The following is an 18,822-nucleotide window of genomic DNA, read 5'->3' as shown; positions in this document are numbered from 1 at the left end:
TACATGCATGTACAAGTATTTGCCAGTGCAGGCGGGTTAAACCGACAGTTTTCATTGTAAATTTTACATTTCAGGGTTGACAGACATATTTTCAGCTGACTGCAACTGCGCGCTGCCTTTGTTTACATTTTCCAGGGCAAAAATGTAGTGATATATGACTGTTAAAGAAAGTACAGGACAATATCAAAGAGATAACAGGCACAGCTTTTTTCACAGGGGGCGCCAAAATCGATACAAACCAAAAGTTCCTCACAGGAGCTTTGATTCAAGCTCGCTGGTCCACATGGAGGTTGCTTCTGGGGCGGGTGTGGCCCGCACGTCGCCAATTGTATAGGCCTGACGTATAATATGGATTAACATCCACATTTAAGCAGGCCAAGATATTTCCTCTTACAGTTGGATTCACAGTTTTTAAGAAATGTGTACTTTAGAGCAACAATGTTTCTTGCTGATGTGTGTTTAATACATTTTGGACAACAATGGCGCTTTCTTGCACACAACTGTAAGATATGTCTTGCTCTAGACAAACAGACAATACCCATTAAGTCAGTGGGATACATTTATTTTGGGTTTGACTTCTCATTGTTGACAATAACAAAAAAATGATTTCACCAGACTTACCCCTTAAGACATTGGATAGATGTGATACAGGGTTCTGAAAGGATTGGAATCCAAACCTTTAGTATGCAAATCCTGATGTGACTGTAACCAGTTTCTCAGTAAATAATCTCTATATAAATATATTGTATACTGTTGTGACTATACTTGTTGTAGCATTTACCACCAAATGAGGTCATCACTGCAACATCCCCCCCACCCTTATCTCCCACTAGCACATTGACACCCTGCATGTTCTTGGAAATCTTAGTCACAAAGCCACGATTGGTTTCGTCAGAACCTCTGCTGCTCGGCATTTACTTGCAACAGACATGACAAAGCGTAAAAAGAACGCAGCCCCCTCCTACATTAGGTCTATAAAGAGGGCATCCTGTTACTGTGTGGCCTCATTGTGAGCCTGTTTCCTGAAAACTCAGGCCCGATCAGGGTCAGTTTCATTGTTTGGGTTTGACTTCGAACTTGCTCTGGCGCACCGGTGGTGCTGATGTCATCACATCAGGCTGCAGGAGAGACTGGGGTGTAAAAGAAACTCAAGTCCACATTTTTGTTATCAAACAGAGAATGAGGTAAAACTTCTGGAATGTCCCAGGAATGTTCCCCCTACGCTTCCTAGTTTCTCTGTATCTCACGCCCTTTTCTCTGTAAATCACCTTTGATCTCTGACTTCTTGGTATTGTTTCTATCATGTGTCCTCTGGGGTCTGTTACAGAAAGTGGGCTTACAGAAAGCTTGACTTTATGAAACCCTGAATTGGGGGCAATCCAAGGTTTTCATTTCCAGAAACAGAAATCACTAACTTTGCGTCATGGCAACTATTTGCGTTTTTCTCCGGCAGGTTTTCTTAAACCCTCCCTTTAGCCCAGTCTAAGAGCCTTCAGGAGCTGTTGAACACAAGGTTTCATTTCCTTATTGATCCAATCGATATCGAAGCTAATTAATTTGCAAGTATTCAGATCGAGAGGGTGGGATATAAGTCCCGGTTGGATGTTAGAGTATTCCTCAAGGACTGTCTTTACTAACGTTAGTGCCTTCATGTGCATCTCTTTAAACAATGTAATATTTAAATTTGACTGAAAAGAGAAGATTCACCGTCAGCTTACAATACAACAGATACATTTAAACATTCAAACACTGACACAGCAACTCTCAGGTCATCAGAAAGCACCCCTATGTTGAAATGTTTATTGCAGTTTACTTCAATAATCTTTCATTGTGAAGCTTCAGACAGAGTAGACACTCATGAAACATTCCTGTAATCGATATTAGAGGACTAAACGAGTGGCACTTTAATAAATATAGGCATTAATTAATCCGCTCATAGCAAGTCATTAAAAATGAGTTACCATCACACAAACAAATAATCTTAATACAGAAAGATTGGTGTGTTTGTGTACATGATGCACACTGAGCGGGACATTTTACAGTTGAAAAATCATGTTGTCAGTGCTCTCTGGTGGATAAACTATATCATCTTCTCATTTCATTCCTTATCTCCTCTCTTCACGTCTTAATCCCTCCATCTTAGGATACAAGTGTAGAAGGTAAGGAAGAGCAACAAGGAGTCGAGGCGACAGGCATTAAATAAAATGAGACACCCATGCATGGAAGCTGTCATTTTAAACCAACATCAATTTGATATCACGCGATGCACAGCTTCTTCATCTAATGATCCCTGTTAGATGAGCAACAGTGGTCAAGACAACTTATACTAATTATTCAAAAACCTTTATTCCAGCTGTGTCACGCCTCTCTTATACACTATGTCAACAGCGCAAAATATACCCCTGAGCTCTTAGCTCGACACACATTTTAGGAATGAGACATCTTTCAAGATTGCACACTAAGATTTTCCAGGTCACAGGCAGGAGGACAAAGGAGAGAGGAGATGAGGACATGAGGCGAAAAACTTTGAAGAAATACAAGAGCTCTATTTGTAGTGATGTATGACCATACATCTGACTATGCAAGCTACATTTACACATTTGATATTGCCAGATTCAGGTTCACAAGTCCTCTTATTTTAGGTATGTATTCATAGATCTATACTACCAGTCAAAAGTTTGGACACATTTTCTCATACAAGTGAATGGGAAAGTGTGTCCAAACTTTTGACTGGTAGTGTATATTTCCGACATGCATCAAGATTAGATTTATTTATTTTTCATCCAAATTTACTGGAAATTGTTAAGTTTGCACTTAAGTTATCAATAAAATAAGACAATACTCAGTACTTTTTATCTGTCAAGTATTTAAATCACACAGGATTATCCAAAAATAGGCTTTACCATGTGGTTGTTTCATATAGACAAATTATTTGTTAAACTACCAGAAAACAATCTATACCGTTATATATCGTTATCAAGATATGAAAACTCCGATATCGTTGTATAGCCAGCCATAAGTGCATATAGTTTTTACTGTATTCTAAATATTTCAGTGACTGTTTTAATCTTTTAGTGGCTGCAACTTTTGATTATTTTCTATTGATTAATCTAATGATTATTTTTAACAGCTATGTGACTGCTTTGTCAGTGATAGAAAAAAGGGATCTTTCTTCCCCGTGTATAAAGTGGCATATTAATAGTGCTTATGTCTTTTGACCATCCAACCGAACTGAAGGATATTCAGTGAACTGCTGTCTGACTGAAAGGAAGCAAATCTTCACATTTAAGAAGCTGCAGCCAGAGAATACTTGGTATGCATTCTCTCTGTTTCACTGGTTATTTCTCATCTTCCTGTCTCCTTTATCTGTAGATTCCAGTAAAAGCCCCCCACCCCTTACCGCCACAAAAGACTCTCTGATCTGTTAAAGATCTGTTAAATCAAACTCTGACGTCTGAATGAGCCATTTTCATATTTGCACAGCTTAAGTTAAACTTCTGATTTGTCAAGAGGATGGATTTCCTCTCAAATCATGTTTCCTGAGGTGAAGCACTGATAGTTTAAAGGAGTGTAGAAAAAGACCATCATCAGTAGGGTGTCTGTGAGTGGGCCATGTCCAGTCCAGCTGATCTGCTGTTGGATTTGTGTACCAGATTTGAGCCTCACTGGTGCATTCTTGTGGCCAGAGATATTAACTGCACCCTCTGCAGCTGATTTCCAGGAAATGATTTCAGTGGGCGGCTATGTAGGCTTGGCAATCTGAAGACAACGGTGGGAAAGAATGTCAGCAACAGCAACGGTTCTGCAGGAATCTGCGGCAGAACTGATGGGATGCCATTAAAGGGAGGAGAGGGGGAGGGGAGGTGGAAAATTTCGAAAGCAAAAGTTGACGTGACATGGTCCTAACACTGAGTTTAATGATGTGGATTTTTCCTGGAACCAGGGAGATCTTGTTGTGACTGTGTACAGATTCGATGCAGGTGTTTTTTTGGGTTTAAGTTGTGATAACCTATGTGATTGCTGTGGTGGATGGAAATTTCCACGTGTTACTGTGTGGGTTCTGACAGTCATACTGATACCTAGCTGTGGGTGGCTCAGCAACACTTTGAGGCCGAGAGACCTTTATAAAAAGGAATCCACCTGAGTTTCTGAACCTGCCTGTGTTTTTCTATTGAATGGGGGAGTTTTGGGAAGTGTGTATGCATCTGAGATATAAAAAAACCCAAACAGTCAAATGTTTAACCCTCTCCTTTCCTCTTTTTTCTTTTTTCTCATATTCTTCAGGAGCGATTTTCCGAAATCTTTGGGCAGGACGCGGCGGCAGAGATAAGGAGGTCTCAAGAGAGTTTCAAGAAGTGGCTGCTGGCAGGGATGACGCTGGTGACCGGGGTCGTGGTGGGCTCTCTCATCGCCCAGAAACGCCTGTAAAGCCGTTGGGAAACACAACAACCTTTCTAACAATCTTCCCCTTACTTCACTCCCCTCAACTTAAGCACCACGAAAGTTCAAATGAAGGTCCTGTTTGTCTCGTCAGAACTGCTGATGATGTTTACTTCTTTCCCCCTAACACATCCCACAGTGAACTATGAATCCTCACATGTTGTTGAACTTATGAGAAAAAAACAGAGAGGAGGAAGAGTTACTTGTATTCATGTGTTCACCTTATTCCACCCTGATGAAAAATTGTGCTTATAAAGAGACATGTCAGTCTTTCCCTCACTGAACCAGTTGGTCCTTCTAGTCCTTTCTCCACTGGTTCCTGTATTATTTTTCTTTCTTTATGTTTGTTTGTATTAGTTTTAACAAATTTTGGTTGCCCACTTTTGCCCTCAAAGAGACTAAAACTGATTCCAGTCTTGAAATCTAATCCAAACCTGTCTGATATAATGAGTCAATGTGCTTCGGGGCCTGGGGCGCTCTACGTGTCTCGTCTTGAAGCTTGTTTTGTTGCTCGTCCCCACAGACAGCTCTACCATCGCTTTGTATGTGCCATATGGAAATTGAAAGCAGGAGAGGATGTAGCACCTGCCTCTGAACAGCTTCTGTAGTTCCTGTTTCCTGCCTGCCATCCTGATCACCAACACATACATTATGTCACATCATAATCCATGACGCCACACACTGGTGTTCTGTCTTGGCTCGTCCTTCATGCTTATTGTTTTCGTATGAAAGGTAAATGAAAAAGGAGTGAAACTGATTTTAGTTTACGAAGTGGTTGATGGTAGACGGTAACCCGAGATTTGAGAAAGTCTTGCAAGATTTGTGTGCATTGTTCCTTCATTGTGCGAGTCCACGCTGGAAGTAGGACAGGTGGATGAATAGGTTAAAGACAGCATTTTACAAAGGGGATTTGGGTTTGCCTCCCTTGGGAAGCCAAGCTCAACATAAGCTTATTATTTTAAACCAAACCCTGAACTTTTCCTAGACACCGAACACAACTGCGGATGTTTCAGAACATCAACATACGGTTGGCGTTGTAAATCGGTCAGTTTTTTACACCAAAACTAGTTTGTTAGGTATAGGTAGAGATCAGTGTTTGGGCTAAGAATAATACTCAAGACACACGGGACATGAACAGCGGTCTCCTTGGTGAAAGAGCAAGTGTACATGTGCAATAGTTTCTCAATTCTAGTGTTACCATCTAGATACAACCAAACAAAACTTAAGAGTCTTAAACTTAAAACCTAACGGGAAACTAACTCCTCTGCTCGTTTATGTTTGTTGGTGCTTGGTTTTGAATTTGTGAACCATTAAAAAAAACAACCTACCACTCTTACTGATCTGTGATTTCTGGTCATATTTGGCCTTGATTTTGTCAAGTTGTGTTAGGTCATTGTGTGTGACACGTTTTAAGAATCAGAGTAACTGCAGCTCATACAGGCAGGACACTATTAGTCAGACCCTTAATGTAGCCTGGGAACCAGACACATCAGTGAGCTTATGGTTTATTAGCTCATGCATGTGTGTCATATCCCTCTCTTGTTCCAACAGACTTTCCATCTGGACACCAAGCAAATCACAATTGTTTATCTAATTACAGCTGGTTTAAATATGTCGAGGCATGTTTGTAAACAACCAAGGTGGCTGCCGCTCATTTGACAGGTTCTGAATCTGCTATCACATCGCCATATAATTAACTAGAGCTTAGTTCTCATTATGTTAAAAGCGTTTGCTACTAATTTATGTCATGCAAAGCATCCTTTTTATTATGTCAGACTAGAAGCTATGTGAATCGGATGTTGGAACAAGCTACCTAGCCTAGCACCCTACCGCTCAACACACGTTTTGTTGCTCTGATTGGTTGTAGCCTTCAGAGGAATATTGGTCTGTGCCTGCTGATAAAGCCCCCTGGAAATCAATGATGAGCTGAGTGGTTCTAGACTATTTGCATTTGGGAATTGGTCTGGCTTTGCCAGGTTTACTACACAGTAGCTGAAGAATGCAGCAAACACAGTAGCAACAATAGATACAGCAGCACCGACACAGTGACACTCAGCATGACACTCGTCAGTCTTAAGTGTCCTATGGTTTGGATATTGGGATGTAAAGTTTTCCTTTGGGTAACACTTTATTTTAATGCCCCCTATTTAGCAATGATCAGTACAAAATAACATTGAATAAATAAATCACACTATAAAACTGTCTGAACAGCTATTTCTTATTGCTAATCAGCTGATGTTGATTCATTATCTGTTCATGATCAAATTGCAAATGCATTCAGACATTAACAAACGCTTAAAATATCCTTGTATTAGTTTAGAACTACATTACACTGTGTTATGAACTTATTTGCTTATTGATCTCCAGCTGTTTGAAAACAAATTACAAAAATAAAATGGGTCCAGTTTTGTTGTATAATTGGAAACTCATATTGACTGATGGTCTGACGAGTCAAAACACCTTGCCTCTGTGCAGGAAAACTTCGAGAGATTTTTGTTTTTGGCCTTTTCTGACACTTTATATACAAAACGCTGAGTTGGGGGAAAAAAAACAAAAAAAAACAAAGGACGAACTGACAATGAAACTGAAACATGCAGCCATTATAGTTTACACAGAATAGGGCGCTTTAAAATAAGGTGTAACTTATTTTTTAAATAAGTCTTTTCCCCATCATCCTTTGCTTGTTTTAACAACCTTTACTATGTACATGTATCAGTGACACAGTTATACTTCATGTCGAATCAACATCGCAGCCTGTAGAAGAAGACTATGTAGCAAACTGAAGAAGCAGCTGAGGAAATGCAGTTCTGCGTCACATGTTATGTCTGATTAGAAATGTGTCTGTTTACCATCTCAAGCGAATCAGTAACGGTCCCCATACGTGACAACCCCCCCATCACACACATACACACACTTCTCCTCCTCCATCCTCCCCAGCAGACCCCTCAAATCTGTCAAATCTCCATCCAGCTCCACCTTTTCCTCTGTGGTCCCTCAGCTGTCACTGCACCTAGTCACGTGTGTCACTCACAGCTGGCCCACCTGCTGCCTCACGCAAACACACATCAGCACGCACGCACTCTTGTAATGCACACACCCGCCAGTCAGATGTGATGCACAAGAGACCAGGAGACGGGGAGAACGAGAGCGTGTCTTTGTTTCTAAACATCTTTAATTTAAAGCTTGAGTCGCAGGAGTGTCGCCTGACGCACCGACAACTGCCAGCCCCATTAATTTACTAGGAAGGAAAGAAAAGGGAAGGTGGGAGATACTCCACCCTTTTCCCAGATTCCCTCCCCGTGATTTAATCTTGATCCTCTCCTGCTAACAACAACATGTTCGATTGTGCTTTATAGCAGCTCAATAAAGCACTACAAACAGTAGCTTAGAGTAGCAGGACAGGCAGGTGACATTTTCTGATCAAAGAGGGGTTCAGCACCAGATTGAGCCGTGTGGAACCACAGAGAGTAAACATTAAAGGAGCGGGGAGGGACTTCTGCGTGAATTATCCATCATTGTCTGTGTGAGGGTTCAGCTACCAGCTGCGCTTGTGTCTTTAAATCCAGAACTCATCTCTCTTCATTACAGTCATCTTTCCCTTTTACCCACCTTAATAATAATAATCACATTTACAAACGTTTACATTATTAAATTTCTCTTCCTAAAGTCCTGCTTGTTACCCTTGCAACAAAATAATCACCAAATAAAGAAAAAACAAACTGCATTGACTAATGACGAGTACCATCCCTTAAATGCTTGTGCCCTGAGCATCTTATTAGCCAAGGTCTGCTCTCATACATTCCAGTACAGTATAAATATATATATATTTTTCTAGTGTATGCCCCAACAAGAAGCTGCTCGCAGGCTTTTCTCTGCTGTCCTGGCACTCACTGATACAAGTTCCCTTCCTACACATATGTGAGTGTGTGTGTACGTATGTGTGTGTGCATGCGTGTGAATTTCTGTGTGGCAAAATGTTCTTGAAGGAGGCACAAATGAAGGAAGTGTAACAGCATTGGCACAACCCTATATGCTAGTTATTTAAACTGATTAGAATAGTACATTAGCTTAGTAACATATTTAAGAAAAGCAGAACTGATGGCTTTTAAACATTATTTATATTTGGTGTAAAAATGTACAATTGTGCCCCTTCAAATGGCCTTAAACTCCATCTTTGCATTGATGTGCATTGTCATTCGTTGTGTTGTTTTTTTTTAGGATTGTTGGACTGCCAATAGACAAGAAAATGCAAAGAAAGTAATATTTTCAAGAAGTTAGGTCTCTGATGAGTCCATGCTGATCATTAAGACAACAGAGTTAAAGATCGCAACCATGTCCAATGGTCTGTTTGTGTGTCTTAGAATGCCATTGTAAAAATTGAAATTACATTGAACCTAATAAAGCCCATGTTGCAAGATGTATGAAGTCTCTTCTGTCTTTTTCAGAGTCGGATAGTTGGTGGATGTATAAAAGCATGCATGGATGTCATTTGTAAAGACATGTTAAGAGATATTCAAGGTATGTAAAGAAAATTAGACAGAAAAAAGTGTTTTTTATGCCCATTATGACTTCTCAACTCAGTGTGAGGAAATTGAAATAGTGCTTTTCAAGCAAAGTTAAACATTACTACTACTGTTTAAATGTGAAATGCAGAAAATGATTCATGTCACATGTGTGTTTATTCATTTCTTACATTTGTGTTGTTTCAAATTCCAAGATAATGTGTTAAGTTCAATACCCTCATAAACCTATCAATATATTAGCTGTGTCCCGATCCAGGGGCTGCAGCCTTCGAAGGAGGCGGTCCACGGAGGATGCTCCATTCATAGCCTGCGTAGACCGTTAAAGCCGACCTGAAATAAGGCGGTCTGGTCTACCCTTGCATCATCAAACACCGCTCATGTTGCCCAGCAACAGGTAGCTAGCGGGATAACTAGCTAGCATAACTAACATCAAGTAAGTTAACCAACTATTTAAAAAAATAAAAATTTGTTTCAAGGTCCCTTCCGTTTTCTTTAACATGTAACACTAGCTATTCCATTTCGTTTGAACTTCTGTGACCAAATCCGCCTTCAAATACGTCCTTCGAAAGCTGTTAACCTTTCCTGCGTCAGCGTCCCGACCGTAGTCAAAAGCAAAGGGGAGACTTCTTGTTCTGCTCCAGGGCCTGCAAAACTCCTCCAAACTCCAGTCACTTTAATCAGTCAACAGCATGCAGCAAACGTGGCTTGATTCTTGAGGAGTCGTAGGCTTTATTGTGCACAAACACAGCCTAAACTGTATATTAGTTCTGTTGTTTATACAGCTACTGATCACTCTCACTCACTCTACCACCCCTCACTTTCCTTTAGTATAAAGCCCCAATCAGACAGAACGCATTTTGCAGGCTGTAAAATACGAGGTGCACCACTCTGCCTTTTCTGTTGAAGCCTATGATTTTTTTTACTGTTGTTAAGGCAACCACATTTCAACCCCATGGTGGCATCAGAGCCAAAGTCATTAGAATGAATCCACCACTGTCTGTTGAAAGGTTCAAGGCAATAAATTAAATAGTTGTTGTGGTAACTGAATCTGGACTGACACTGAAATCTCTACAGCGTCTCCATGAGAATGACTAAAAATGCTAAATAATTTCACAAACAGTAGAATTTCTTCACAGATGAAGTATTGACGTCACAGCAGGAGAAGCACAGGTGCAATCAATAACTTTAATTTCAACTGCTTTTCATTTAGATTTGTTCCAGAGCCATGCCAAACTGCATGCTGGGTCAATGTCATGGCTTACTGGGACAACTAATGGAGCTGAGCCATTGTTCCTATTTTTAGTAACACCAGAGCTTTGCCTGATGGGACACATGGAAATATAATCAAATATCGTATGGCAGAATGTCAGGTAAACAACTTTTGTATTATACTGATATTGTGTGTAATTATACTGCCTCCTTTACCGAAATGTTTTGTACAATAGTAGTTGTAGGTTTATTTAGCACCATCAGTGGGCACCCACCCGTCACTCTACACTTTTAATGAACCCATTTTGTCATACTAGGTAAATATAACCAATAAGAACAATTAGGACTAATCTTTGTACCAGTCTGTAAACATGTAAATTTTTTGCTGTAAATATATTTTAACACTGGGGTCAATGGAGACTGACTCATTTCTATAGCCAGCCTCAAGTGGCCATTTGTGGAACTGCACTGTAATTTGCACTTACCCTGTTGGCTTCATTTTACAGCCCTGAGGATTCTGCTTAGTTTTACACCCATCATTGGCATCTATTAAGCTCTTAATTGACTGTCTCAAGATGCCAGAAGACAATTCTGTTCTTACCAATTTATTTTTATTGCATTCATTTTTAATTAACCAGTTTATATAAAGGCATTCAGAGGTTCATACCTTAGTGTATTTGTGAAGACCCTGATCCTCTCAGAAGCAAACCTTTTCATTGGAATTATGCATCACACATGTACGACATTACCTCTTTTAGATTACTGAAAATTAACCCTTTGCAAATTTTCCCGTCTCTGCAAGTGTTGCGAATAAACAGTAATCTACTATGGCTGAACAAACAAAGACAAGATGGATGACTACAGATACAACTTCAAAGATAAGTGAAAATCCAAAGAAAAAGAAACAAATGGGACGCTCAGATGAAGGCAAACAGTCTGAAAAGGAAAGCGACCGTCGGCGAGGAAAATCAGGAGTTACAACTGGAGCCAACCGTGAACGTCACACATGCAGCACTGTCTGGATATCTGGGAAGTGTCCTCCTGCAATTTTGTTTATCGCCATAGGTGCCGCCAAAGAGAACGAAACTGAGATCTTGGAGATAATAACTTTAAGTAAAACACAAGCGTCATCAGGTGAGTGTTCTGCAGGTATCTATAGTAAAAGTACTCATTATACAGAATGGAAAATGTTATCTTTAACACCCAAACTTTTAAAGATATTTCTGTCTATAATTGAGTTGTAAAAACGATATTGTACTTAAAATTGTGCTGTATTGTGAGTGCAGTACTTGAGAACATGAACATATTACTTACCTGATAATGACATGTCAGGATGATGGTCAGATTCTCAATTTTAATGACTTTTTGTTTATTACAGACAAATAAAGAAAGAGTTAAACATAGACATAATCATAATAGCTTTATTAATATATGGTCACATAAGGACGGACACAGTTATCACCATGACAGAAGGCTCAGTGTGGGGAAGAGGCCACTGATGGCACAGAGTAAATTGACCTCAGGGATATTGGCGATGGATGAGCTCCATCTTTCTAGTGGATTTACAACTTTAATGCAACTTTCAAAATAAGAGTGGATTCAACAGAATCTTCACATAGTGGAACAAACCCTTGCTCTGAGGTAAACGGTCCGTACTCTGTGCCACCTCAGCCGCAGCACAGCCATGTCTTTACTTCCACTGGCCCTTCTCGTAGTCCCACTTGGCTGAGAATCCCTCGATGGGGTTGATCCTCATGTCCAGCATCCTCTTCAGCTGTTTGGCCTGCCACTCCTCCTCAAAGGTCCTGGGGCGCTCAGGGTAGACTACAGCAAACATGGAATAGAGAAACTTGAATGAATTTTGTCCTGCAGAATTTGCATTAAAAAAACATGCCTGTTGACACAATGCTTCCCAAAAAGCATGTGATTGATGTTTTATTCTGGTAATAGACCTTTAAGAGTCAATTCCAGGGCTCTGGTCTTGTGCATGCTGGCTAACTGGGACGGTTTAATGGGATATTTAAAAGGAACAAAGCCATTGTTAATGTTGTTAGTTACAGCTGTCTTTTGTCTGCTCTGACAAGTCATAATGTCTGCTTCAAAAAAAGGTCTGGTGACTGTGGCTCTTAATGTGTCATATTGAAGCACAAAAGAAAAGAAAGGTTTCATGTTCTCAGCCACTTGCAGTAACATTAGATTATGCAGTCAGATTTACCGTAGATTCTCTGCCACCAGATCACCAGGCCAGTGAAGCCCAAAAAGAAGAAGACACCCCCCATGACAGTCTTCCATTCGCCTGTTTTTTGGCTCATCTCCGGGAAGGTTTGCTCGAAAGTTATCCGGTACACTGCGGAAGGGAAAAGGGAGAGGAGCAGCTGAGGATGGGAGCAATGAGTGAGATAGGGGTCAAGAATTACAAGGGACATGTGAAATTTACCCACTATGTACCAATTTATTAGTGACTATGCAGACAAAACCAAGCCTGAGTTATACTGTAAGATATAGAAAGGTAATCGATTATGGTTACTAATACAGTTACATGTATTCTAGCTGCTTTAAAACTGTAAAAAAACAGTATTTGCTCATAATATGTATTAAAAATCTTAGTCTGCACAGTAACTGTCACTATAACTACCAGATAAATCTATTGGAGGAAAAAAGTGCAATACTTGACTACTCTGACATGAAGTAGAGTAAAAATACAATGTATAAAATTTGAAGACTAAGGTGAAATACCTCAGAATTGTAATTCAGTATATTTACTTAGTTACTTCCCATCACTTCAAACTCTGTTCTTTTGAGTGATTTGGGTCTTGTATTAATCTTAAAGTGATAATATCGAAGATTTTCATTTAAATAAATGTCTGTTAAGTCACTATCTATTGCCGAATGAGGTAACACAATGGTGATTGAGCCTATGGCCCACTGATGAAAGCCTTTGCATTTGCAGTATCATGGACTGGATGTCTGTGGCGACATTCGCGGAAAAAAATCACAAGCAGCGCCCAGTTAGTGACGCGTCGCCAGCAGTGGCTGGTCTGCCAGAGAGGGTAGGCAGAGCTAAGCGGCTGCTTTTCCGGTCTCTGCAAGTGTTGTGAGTAAACAGTAAACTACTATGGCTGAACAAACAAAGAAAAGATCGATGACTACAGATACAACTTCAAAAATAAGTGAAAATTCAAAGAAAAAGAAACAAATTCGACGCTCAGATGAAGGCAAACAGTCTGAAAAGGAAACCGAGGAAAATCAAGAGTTACAACCGGAGTCAACCGTGGACGTCACACATGCTACAATGTCTGGATATCTAGGAAGTGTGCTCCCGCATTTATTGTTGATCGTTACAGGTGCAGCCAAAGAGAACAAAACTGAGATCTTCTAGATTACCACTTTAATGTATTTTAAACAGTTAGTTCTGACCAAGTAATCTGATGAGACGAGAGGCATACCATGAGTGGCGATATAGAGAACAACATTACTGGCACTTTTCACTCTGTGTATCACTCGGCCTCAGCCAGGTGTTCAGAATACTGTTAATGAACATTACAGCTGACCGTGTGTGTCTACATTGATCACGCTGGGACCTTTGAATCACACAGCAGACTCTTATTTCACTGGTTAATGATAAATTTAAACATGCCGATAAATGTATGATAGATCTGTGGTAACCTGTAGACATAGAGTGCAGGAGAATGTTTGGGTTGCTTGGCAACAAAAGTCCAGTTTCAGTTAAGTTGTAGAACTAGTTGAGTTGGTGGATCAAAAAATAATCTGTTGTTGATTATAACTGTTTGCTACTGTTTGCTACTATTTGCCACTTATATAACTGTTGTATAAAACTCAAGGTTGTGATGTTGTACTGAATATCAGCACAGCAGTGATCATATTCAGGACAACATCCCTCCCTCTCGTGTGATATTGATTAAATATCTTAGATGTGTTTTTATACTTGTTGTGAGGTGTGGTTCAGACTATAGTTTGACAGTCTCAGCCTGTGAGTTTGGAAGAACCTACAGGCGATCTTTTCCTCTTTGGTCAGCTGGCCCCAGGGTCCTTTCTCCTTCTGCTTCAGGCTCTTGTCAGCAGCAGTCAAGTCCTCTTTGTAGGCTCTGTCAGGCAGAGGGATGCTTTTACGGTTCCAGTACAACGGCTTAGACATGTCTACCGTGTCTGCCACATCTGGATGAAGAGAGACAGGAAGGCTTACTTTAGGAACAGGCTTGCTTTGAAAATACATTTTCTCTAATGTGTCCTACATTTGATCAAACAGTGAAAGATTTATCTATATGGATGTTTAGTCATGGTGGTACTGCAGCACCATCTGCTGGTTTGAGCCCTCATTAAACAGATGAGGCCTCCTGTTGTCAATGTAAACAATGAAAATGATTTTTAAAGCTAGTTGAAGCTTGCCTATATTCATAATGTTTTCCGGAAATCTTAGGGGTCACGGAATTTGGTCCAGCACCTATATGACAGCAAATAGCAGATAAGCTTTGACCAAAATTTGACCAGTGATTTTTTATAATCTAATCCAGATCAGGCAAAAGGTTGTACATTTCTATTTATGAAAAATGCATCAGCATCATGGTACCGTGACTTTGGCTCGCCATCCTCACACTGCTGGGGGCAATGGCCATTGTAGCGCGCCTGGCCATGAGGCTTCCCACGCGCGCTGCAGTCAGGTGGAGCATCTGTTGACAAGTCATAAACATATATTAACATTAATTCATGCCATCTCAGAAACTGTTACCGCTAATTATCAGTAGTTTTCATTGTAGTTTAATTACCAAGATTGGTGCACCTGAAAAAACAACAACATAAGATGATCTTCTTCCAACCATCTCAGATGGATAGCATAACACAAATAAGGCTGCATACAGTCAAAGCTTGTAAAAGCCTATTTAGCCTGCTTATTTAGGAGCAGTAAAAGAGGGGTGGCCTGTTAAGATGACGGGGACAAAATTTAATGTTTAATGCTGCTGTGGGGAGTGTTTTGCTGGTTATGAAGCAGATTGAAATTATTTTGAATGCCTCTATACGACCTACAAGAGCAAACCAGACCATCAGCAACATGATTAATTATTTCTATATAGTTATTTTTAATGCCTGAAACCGCTGGTGGGGGGTAGGTGTCAGATGAAGCGATTAACTGCAGGCTGCCTTTGTTTACAGTTTCCAGGGCAAAAAAGGTTAGTAAACAGTGAAGATGTTACAGTGGACAAATTTGGAATGATGTTTGAGCGCTGCTTGGACAGAGACGGGCGTAATTTGTATATAGCTGAGATGACAAGGAGTCGCAGAAGTTACAGATGGAGTATAGCATCGCGCCGGAAAGGGGGCAGAGATTAACATGTCGACCTGGGTTTTGTGTTCCCATCAATGCCGATCGGAGCCGAGGCAATAATTACCCGGGTGTACTGCAGAGTCATTTGACCCGGGTCTGAATGCCGATTGTAGCCTTTCCCATTAAGCAAAAAAGCCGGGTGTTGGCGGGTTTCTTGACCAGTGGGAAAGCAGCTTAATACTGCCTTCAGGCGCTGTCAGAAATAACAGTAAAAAGAAAATAATGTAGCTTGTACATACTCCAAAAACAGTGATAGAGTTGTCTATTGTGCATGTATTTATTTGGCAAAAGACAATTTCTATATCTGTAGACCGCATAGTTTTTTTTATTTCTCTGATTAATAGTTGGTAATAGGTGGTGCAGTGGTTAGCGCTGTCGCCTCATAGCTAGAAGGTTCCTGGTTTGAATCGTGGCCTTTCTGAGTTGCAGGGGTTCTTTCCGGGCACTCCGGCTTCCTCCCACAATCCAAAAACATGCTTGTTGGGTTAATCTGTGACTCTAAAACTGCCCGTAGGTGTGAATGTGAGTGTCCGTCTGCCCTGTGATTGACTGGCAATCAGTCCAGGTTGTATCCCGCCTTCGCCTAATGACAGCTGGGAGCGGCTCAAGCCCCCGCGCGACCCCTAACAGGATAAGCGGTATAGATAATGGATAGATGGATGGATGATGAAGTTTTGTTTACTTTAACAACACTGAATTTAGACAGTCAAGTCTAAGATCACACATGGAACTATTTTTTTTGCAGATTTAATCGTAATGTAAGCAGCAGAAGAGCACTGAGTTGTATTCATGACACACAGAGAGCGCTTGAAGGCGAAAGATACTAAGGCAAGAAAAATCTCATGTGCACTAGTTTGAACATCTCATTGGCCACTGATTTCCCTTTAAAAGCAAACAGTGTGCATAACTTCCTCTCTGTGCTGTTATTCAAAACAAGGAATCTTATTATGTGCTTTAAAGGTGGCCTGGTTAAATGACAAATCCCTGCTTTGCAAGTCTAGCCACCTCATTAGCTTTGATTGTTAAATACAGTGCAGTTTAACACTAAATAAAAAAAGTACTACTTAAACATTGATCCAAACTGTGACTTAATGGTTCGAAAATGTTCTGTTAAAAATATTATGAATGAGACAAAGCAGCCAAAGTATTGAAGCTCCTTCGGAAAGGGTCATCTTCCGGTTACAGTGTTAGTTAACAGGTGATTATAGCGGGGATTTGGACGGACGATCTGTCTGATTATAATGGTATTACTGTAAAAGTGGGCACATCTAGATAGAAGGTAAAACTGTGTCCGAGAAGAAATCACCACCATGAACAGGGTCAGATATGCAACACGTGATATTATTAAAGTGCGTTATTGAATTTAGAGAGAGTTCATGTTTCCAGTCTGTGATTTCAGTTTCTAAGTAGTGAGATATAATAGTTAAATAATGTTTACAGAGTTTCTCTTATATAATTTCATTTGTGACCTTTCACTTGTCGTTCTGTGGCCTACTACACACACACCCACACACACACTCTCACAGAGCAAATGAAAATGGCGATATTGGCAGTAAGTCAATCTGAGAGTCCGATCTGACCTTCTAAGAAACAAGAAGAAGTAAACACAAACAATGGAAACTTTATTTAAGCACCTATTTATAGAAAACCATGTGAATGTTACTTTTAATAACACAGTCTGTGCTCTTAATCCTTTTGGTTTGCTTCATGAGAAAAGTTTCAAAAAGGAGGAAATGTTTGCACTCAATATCATTTAGCCTTCATGTTGCATACTTTTTGAAACACAATTGCATGGAATTGCATGGAGCACTTTATAAGCACTAGATAGTGCTTTTATTCTGGTATAAATATAGCAGCAAAAGGTCAGACTTCATTCTGTCTCTGGAGCATTTTTAGTCTCCTAAACTAACACAGCTGTTGCACATCCATGCATTTTTAGAAAGATCTCTCAGCTCTGATCTGATCTGATCTAGATCTGTGCCATGGTTTACTATCTTTTCTGCACGTCCGCCACTTTCCTAAGCTGCGTGGGGTCAGGGGAGGAGGGGGGGAGTCTATCGCTTTCTGTTACAGTCTGCTTATTAGAGTGAGCAAAAACAGATACTTACAGTTGCTGCAAGAGAGGGAAACAGCAGAATTAAAAGATGCAACAGCAGAAATCTTGAGAGAAAGGGGCTATTTAGGCCTTCTATCCCGTTTCGCCTCTGCACAGTAAGCAGGAAACAAGTAGTGGGAGGGTGAGAGACACTGGATGGGAGGAAGAGAGAGAGAGAGAGCGAGAAAGAGGGAGGTAGCTTAGAAAGGAGACCAGACCAGTGCAAGTAAACAATCTAGCAAAGCATGTGATAGGACTGGCAGAGTGGGTTGAGTTTAGCTGTTGATCTAAAGACAGCACAGACATACTTCATGTCTTTTATTTTCCTCTAATACAAACCTTTGAGTCTGCTCTGAGCTGCCTTTCTGCTCGAAGGGGTCGTTTTAGGTGAGGTTTCATTAGGGCACAGACAGCTATGCTTTATAGTCGGCGGGAAGTGAGAGAGTGTGCGCATGAGTGTGAGAAAGTTAGAGTGAAGTTTAAGACATTGAGAGACTAAGGAAAGAGAGGTTTAGTAAGTTGCAACTTGTTACAACTTACTGCAGGTTGGCATCAGGCCATGAACACTCCACAGGTGTTGGCGGTGAGCCCAGAGGCTGACTGCATGTGGGTGTTTTGTGGTGCACAAGGCAGCCAACGGTCACCAGGAGCACAGCAGAGACAGGAGGAGAAGGGGGAGGAGACTGGAGTTACCCCGAGGTCGGATGAGGACAGAATTGTTTATGGCGCCCCACACTGCTTGGCTGTTAGCTTCCCAAACACTCTCAACTGAGGTAGTATTAAACAAATAATAAACATTGTCATATTAATAAGATAGAGAAGAAGAACACCAGAATACTTTTTAGTTGCTTCAAAGTAATTAAACTACTTTTCTAAACTTAATAAACTCAAAACAAAGCTCAAACAAATGTTCAATGACTCTATAATTATGTGTTCTGTGAGTTTAATAGATATCAAAAGAACTAAAGTGTGCTCCAGTCGTTAAGTAGCAGAGAATGCGGAAGAGCACAGCTGTGGCTTGGTTAAAAGCAGCCAGGTCAGGTGCTCTGTTGTCATTGTTCACACCTAATGTTGGGTTAGATAACACTGAGAATACGTGCCATTGCTCACTAACCCTGCCTGAATTCACTGTTTGCATATTCACCTGTTTTCCCTCCACCAACACCAGCAGGCCAAAGTGCACTCAGAGTGACTAGAAACGATTATTCCACCAA

The 18,822-nt window shown here is 40.5% G+C and overlaps 2 protein-coding genes across 2 annotated transcripts in view; one reads left to right on the top strand and one right to left on the bottom strand.

Annotated features, from left to right (window-relative positions):
* bcl2l1 (BCL2 like 1) overlaps nt 1–8,859 on the top strand; it is a 38,214-nt gene extending 29,355 nt beyond the window's left edge. Inside the window, exon 3 of the mRNA XM_069660138.1 lies at nt 4,285–8,859. Within this exon, the coding sequence (XP_069516239.1) occupies nt 4,285–4,428 (144 nt within the window). The 3' untranslated portion in view covers nt 4,429–8,859. The remainder of the gene's footprint in view (nt 1–4,284) is intronic.
* A 2,718-nt stretch (nt 8,860–11,577) lies between these two features.
* Nucleotides 11,578–17,753, bottom strand: cox4i2 (cytochrome c oxidase subunit 4I2). The gene is made up of 5 exons (XM_069659930.1): nt 17,622–17,753; nt 14,761–14,860; nt 14,184–14,348; nt 12,388–12,519; nt 11,578–11,996 (listed from the first exon to the last, which is right to left on the bottom strand). The coding sequence occupies exons 2-5, from the start codon at nt 14,858–14,860 to the stop codon at nt 11,863–11,865; spliced, it is 531 nt and encodes a 176-aa protein (XP_069516031.1). The 5' UTR covers nt 17,622–17,753; the 3' UTR covers nt 11,578–11,862.
* Between the last annotated feature and the right edge of the window lie 1,069 nt (nt 17,754–18,822).

The sequence above is a fragment of the Semicossyphus pulcher genome, unplaced genomic scaffold, assembly GCF_022749685.1.
Source record: "Semicossyphus pulcher isolate SPU_LCO1_2020_fin unplaced genomic scaffold, fSemPul1.0.p SCAF_13, whole genome shotgun sequence".
In the NCBI taxonomy this organism is placed as follows: Eukaryota; Metazoa; Chordata; class Actinopteri; order Labriformes; family Labridae; genus Semicossyphus; species Semicossyphus pulcher.
This window is presented reverse-complemented; position numbering and strand designations above follow the sequence as displayed.